Source organism: Pygoscelis adeliae, unplaced genomic scaffold, assembly GCF_000699105.1.
Source record: "Pygoscelis adeliae isolate BGI_AS28 unplaced genomic scaffold, ASM69910v1 Scaffold15, whole genome shotgun sequence".
Lineage (NCBI taxonomy): Eukaryota > Metazoa > Chordata > Aves > Sphenisciformes > Spheniscidae > Pygoscelis > Pygoscelis adeliae.
In genome coordinates, this window is record NW_008824988.1 from 605,541 (window position 1) to 611,880 (window position 6,340).

A 6,340-nucleotide genomic window follows, 5' to 3' on the forward strand; every position below is an offset into this window, starting at 1 on the left:
CCCGTGCCGCCGCCTGGGCCCGCCGCGGCCAGGGGGAGCGCCCCCCGCCCCGGTGGTGGCTGTGTCCGGCCTAGCAGCTAACGGTGCCCCCCCACCACTTTCTCCTTCCAGCCTTCAGGGCGTGCCGGTGGCTTACGACAACATCAAAGTGGTGGGTGAGCTCGGGGACATTTACGACGACCAGGGATTCATCCACCTGAACATCGAGGCGGACTTCGTCGTCTTCAGCCCCAAGAAAGGGAAAAAACTGGTGGTACGTAAACGCGTTGACGTCTTACGGGGCATTTTTTTTTTAATGACGTAATCAAAGCTTGGCTTATCTTCGTCATCAACAGAGGTCTGGGACTTAGGTGGAGTTATATTTCAGTTTATATTAGTAGTTTATTCGTGTATGATTTATTAGCAGTTCGTAGTAGTAGTTTTTATTTTCATCTATCTGTACTGTCTGTCCTATATTAAATTTTATGCATAATATTTATATATTATTGAAATACTGTATCGTAAAGATTACATATTATTAAATACTATATCATGATTTTGGTATATCATCTATATCAATGCTTCTTTCTGAAGAGCAGATAATCCTCAAACAGGTGTGTTTGTTCTTATTTAAAGGTGGCGGGAACGTTTAGGACGTTCTCGTGAGTTTATTTCCTTCAAGTACAAGAGCAGTACATCAAGCTGAAGCCTGCCTTTCAGTAAAAGGAAACGTACGGCTCACAGAACAACTTTTAAGCTTCTTAACACCCTTGCGTCAGTACTGGTGGGAAAAATAAGCTGAGAGTTGGCTTACATTCATTGTTGTGCCATACTTTCGCAGCACAGCTTGTGTCTTTCTAAATGTGATTAAGAAATGAATGTGTCCTCTTGCTAGGAAGAGAATGGGAAAACCCTCAGTGTCTTTCTTTCATCCTTGGGGAAAACAAAGGTGAATAACGTTTGACGGCAAACGTGTCAGAAACCCACTGAGTGGAGTACTTAAAAGCTTCTTATGCGTCATCTGTATCTTTAGCTGCTAAGTAGTGCTGTGCCAGCATGAAGGCTGTTTTAGGCAAGTAAATCAGACTTAAAATGGCTTTAAAGCAAAGTTGATGGCTGTAGTGTGAGGAAAGAGTTACCTGTTCTATTCAAGTACTCACTGTGGCCGAATCCCATGTTTTGACTTTTTCTCTTGCAGATACAGGTTTACTTCTCTTTTGGGAGGAATTGTATGAAGAGTATATAGGAATAGCTTTGATTCTTGGTGAAGAAAAGTTAGCTTATTTGCTAGATAAACTGACTTTGTAACTTGTGCGTATAAAGTCTTGTCAAAAAGTGTCCATATGGGAAACTAAATGTATATCATGTGTGCGTTTAAAGGAGTGATCTTTACTATAGCTTTCCATGACATTCTTTTTCTTCTTTAGGGTGTAATTAATAAAGTGGCCCCAAGTCATATTGGCTGCCTGATACATGGATGCTTCAATGCTTCTATCCCTAAACCTGAGCAAATGTCGATTGTACAGTGGCAAGAGCTGGGGTTAAAAATAGGGGATGAACTGAAATTTCAAGTATTGCACTTGGATTCTGATGCAGCTGGGGTGTTCTTCATTCGAGGAGGACTCACTAAAAGCAGGTATTGTGCCATACGAGAGAATATTTTTAACTGTTTTAATGGGTTTGTTACAAGCTAAATTATTTGAATTAACATCTTTAAGCTTTCTTGTTTTTACACAAACCCACGTCTATATATATCCTGTGTTAGTTATCTTAAACTAAACTTCATAGTGTTAAGGATTCACATGGAAATTTTCTCTGGAAAGATAAAAGTAGATTTTTTTGAGCTTTAAAAATCTCTGTGTGCTGAGCTATGAACTGTTGATTGTGTAAATAGTACATGTTCAAAATAGCATCCCCAAATGTCTACAGTAGCTGGGTTTATGAATGTGCATAGGCTTTTCAAGTGAAAACACTCCCGTTCCTGAACACAGTGTTTACATTGGTGTTTGTACACACACACACAGACACACACATTACATAACCACAAATAGTTACATGTGGATGATGTAAATGCTTGCTGAAACATAAGAATATACTTGATCTCAAAAGATGATAGGAGAAGATGCATCACCTTCCTCCTTTCACTTATGCCTCTCAATTTTTAGAGCAGCTTGCTAAAAATCTTAATAGTGACGTCTTTAAAAGAGTTCATTCAGATGTTTTTTTTTTTTTTAAACAGTCATTTGCTGAGCAATTTTTTTCTACCGACGTGGTTATGTTTTTAATTAAATGTAAAATATGACTACTACTGACAAACAACATTTCTAGACGTCTCTGGTGGTGCTTTTTGTTTGTTTGGGTTTTTTTAATCTGGAAGGATGCTCTGGATTGTTTCAGTGAACTTACAATGGGACTTAACGATTTTGTCCTCAGTGCTTCTGGGGATGTCTCCTCCTCGTGGTTTTTAACTGCTTCTTTCCATATTTGTCTTCCTAGACATTTTCTCCAGTGCTCTCAGTTGCAAGGTACCTGCTGGGTTTTGGGATTTTGTTTGGGGTTTTTCTTCTTTTTTTTGACTCTTCTGACATCACCTTTGTTTTCACTGTATAGACTTCAGCAAGGCAATTGCTTGGTAAAAACAGCAGTGTGTCTCATGTGTGATTGAACAGGTCATTGGCTGTGCGTGTTTGTGAATAACTTAAAAAAAAAGGTTTACTACACAATGTGTAATTATGAACTAGTGGATGAAGGAGTACAAGAAAAGAGGAAATATTGAAATGGTCTGCGCAGCATTTTAGAGAAGAAATTTAGGCTAAGATTTGAAAGAGAATATTGATTCTGTGGTAAGAAGGAACCTAGTCAGGTAATAGAAATTAAGCTGGAAGAGTTAAATTTGCTTTATGATTTTCTGTAACTAGAGTATCATGCTCTCCATTTGTTCTTTTTAGCAAATGCTTATCTTTTATGTACCTAGTGTAAGTACTGTGTTTTAGCAAATCTTGACATTTCACTGTGTGAGGTGCACTTAGATGTCTCTACTTCAGCTTATTTTGTATATTTCTTTACAGCATGCGGCCCAAACGATCGGAGACCACCACTGACCATACAAATGGAGATGAAATTCAAAAGCTTGACCACCAGGAAAATGGCTTGAATGACTCTGGGAAAGATAATATCACAGAGGAGCCTCTAGGTGAGACGGGTAACACTGGGACGGAAAATGCAGAAGAGCAAAGTGTTGATGCTGTGAATGGATTATGTGATGGTAAAAACAAGAAGAAGAAGAAGAAAAAGAAGAAGCATAAGCAAGAAGAACAGGAACATGTATTGCCTGCCAGTGACTCCAGCGGTTACCAAAGTGACCATAAAAAGTCAAAGAAAAAGAAAAGAAAGCATTGCGATGAAGTTGAAGAAAGTGAATTATCTCAGCCGTCACAAGAACCCAAAGCTAAAAAGAAAAAGCACTGAAGTCTGAAGTGCCTTTCCTGAATAAGATTTCAGACGTTTTTGATAAGCTTCCAATAAAATCCCATGTTCAAACTGTATATGTATATTTCTTTACTAAACAATCTGCTCTGCTAGGTGGGATGATGTTTGTGTGCATATGTGCACCAACAGCTTTAAAGGCAGGAGCTTTTAAAGGAGTGATAGAAGAAATGGGATAGAAGCAGTATCTGCCTGTTTTACTTACTGGGAAATAAGGCACAGAAGAACAGTGGAATGTAATTACAGGAACACATGCATCACCTCTGTGTCTGCTTCTAGGTTCCACGCATTACGAGTAGCTAGTTACGATCTTTGCTACTGTAATTCTGTCTTTGTTGCTCAGTGTCTTGATTTTATAAGAGTAGATTTGGCTTACCTTTGGGGTTCTGAGAAATACACCTGAATTCCCAGGGGCTGAGAAGAGATTTTTATTGTAGTAAGGGGCCATGAATGCCTGTGAATGAAACTCTGCAGCCTGACTTAAAGGTTAAGCAAACTCGAGTGTCTTGGATCTTTCAAAACACCTTTCGCGGTACTCTAGGAAAACCAGTATGATCAGTTGATTCGGAGCAAGCAGGGAAGACAGGAGAAGATTAATGTAACCTAATATAATGAAGTACCACTTACAGGTTAGAATACCACTGAGATACAGGCTGATAAAGCAGTTGGTAATGGGACATACTTTGATAAAGTTCATTTTTATGCATCAAGCTCATTGACATCACAGTTTTCTTTAAAAAAAAAAAAAAAAGCTAAAGTGCAATTCCCAGCTTTTTGTGCTAGTTGTAACTTTCAAACACTGCTCTCTAGAATCGCGGGTACCTACTGTCAGTATTTCCCAAACTGTTGGAATTAATGTTAGTGGAAAGTTCTGACAATGGGAAAATGACAGTCAAGTGTTAACAAATGTGCCTTTATTAAGAAATAATTTTCCTGATGTACGTGTATGATAATTTTTTGAATATCAGTTCTTCTGGTTGCAGCTCTTTTCTGTTGTGAGGAGTTCTGGGGAGAGCTGTAGTGTGACATGGTCTAGGCTAAGTCTTTAAGCGAGGTAGGCAGCGATGATTACTGTGGTATTGATTTACCTATTACAAGAAGACATACAAGGCTTCCAAAGGGCTGGTTAAGTAAACAGCATGTATGTGGAAGCTTGCTGCTCATCTGTCTGTTCTGAGGTGACAAAACATTTTACGCTAGTGGTTATGCTGATGCTATTAGCTCACTTTACTAGATTTATATACAGTGCCTAACAACATATCCATTCACCTTGAACATGTTCTGAATTTAAAGTGTGACAATACTTGTTTTAGGGCTCACTTTGTGCTATATTGATGTCTTTTATGTATCTTTAAAGCTCCAAACTTACCAAGACAAACCTAAGTTTCTGTCTTCGAGGTTTGATGGCATGGCAGTACATCATAGGCATTTTGAAGTTATTGTAACACCATAAAGAACCAAGTTAAGAGTTTTTGAAGACGTATAAGGTGAGCTTAAATATCTGTTTAAGGGCAGCAGAAACTCCAGTATATCCTCTTTTGCTTGCTCTTCAGTGTACTTGATCTTGAAACCAGTTTCTGAACAGTCCTGAGATGAACGTGAATTGTCCCTGTTGTGTTTCTACATGTGACAATGCTGACAGTTGGACTACATGCAATTTCACGGATGCTGTCTCGTCTGTCCATTCTTCCTGTACTGTGACAAAATCTGAGAAGTCGGGTAATGTGTTTGTAATGCGTTTGTTACAGCATGCTACAAGGTCAACTGAGGGCAGTATTCTGGTGTGTTAAGTGTTGCAGAGAGTAACACAAAAAGTCCCACCCTAACATGCTTAGAATTTAACTACACAGAACAGGCTGAAGGTTGGGACATAATTTACAGTTAGAAATTATGTTAGTTCCCCCCTTTTTTTTAAAGGATTGATGTAGAGGGAAGATGTTAGATGGGGGGGTACGGAGGATATATCAGCGAGGAGGATGGCAAGTGCAGATGTTTTTTGTTGATGCCTATGGGAAGAGAAGGATGGAGGCAGTTGCTATTGCAGATGAACCAAAGACTGTGAGAGTCGTATGACTTCATCTGTTAGTCCTTAATAATCATTATAGCTCACTTTCCCTTTTAGGGAAGGGAAACATCTCCAGCAGACCCACTGTTGGTGACTGTGGCATAAGCCAAGCCCCACCGGTAGCACTAAGAGTTTGTCTTGCTCTGTTCCAGCTTTTCATCGGCATGGAGAGAAGGGAGACGTTTGGGGGGGAAGAACTGAAGTTGCAACTAATGAATCAAGTAACGTAGTATAAATGCTTTCAGCACTTTGAATGCTCTTTTTCCACTTTTGCTGCTTTACCATTCTCTTACTGAAAGAGAATTGCCTACTGTAATTTAACAAACTACACAGACTGGCTTTTTCAGGGTATTAAGCAACTTTTCTGAAAGCCTAATGTAATCTGTCTCAGTTTTGGGCCTTATTTAAAGGCAGGATTTTTTTGGCACACAAGTGTGGCCGGTCCCCTCTTGTATCATTTTTTGGTTTTCTTTCTTGGCTTACAGCAGAAGAGAGCAACTAAAAAATAAATTAAGTGCAGGAGCTGGTAATTCATGATTGCTGAACAAGTTGTTGCTCCAATGTTGCAAATACTATAATGTTACATTAAATTCTTGCTCGGTTAATATGCAAATAGCAACCGTGGTACAAAATAAAATTGTAGATTCCTTTGCCTGACAATTGTACAAAGCAGTTGATGGTTTTCTGCTGTTTTGTGTCTTCGGAAGGGGAAAAGTGAAGAAAAGACTTAAAAAAAAGAAAAAAAATGCTTTTCACAGTTGGAGCCAATATTGGCAGCCTCACAGCTGCCCTGTTGATGTTGCTGTAGAC

The 6,340-nt window shown here is 39.1% G+C and overlaps 1 protein-coding gene across 1 annotated transcript in view; it reads left to right on the plus strand.

The window, feature by feature from the left end:
• The window catches only part of TWISTNB (TWIST neighbor), an 8,711-nt gene extending 5,189 nt beyond the window's left edge, over window positions 1–3,522 (plus strand). The window contains exons 3-5 of the mRNA XM_009326116.1: window positions 112–253; window positions 1,407–1,615; window positions 3,048–3,522. Of these exons, the coding sequence (XP_009324391.1) occupies window positions 112–253; window positions 1,407–1,615; window positions 3,048–3,447 (751 nt within the window). The 3' untranslated portion in view covers window positions 3,448–3,522. The remainder of the gene's footprint in view (window positions 1–111; window positions 254–1,406; window positions 1,616–3,047) is intronic.
• The last annotated feature ends 2,818 nt before the right edge of the window (window positions 3,523–6,340 follow it).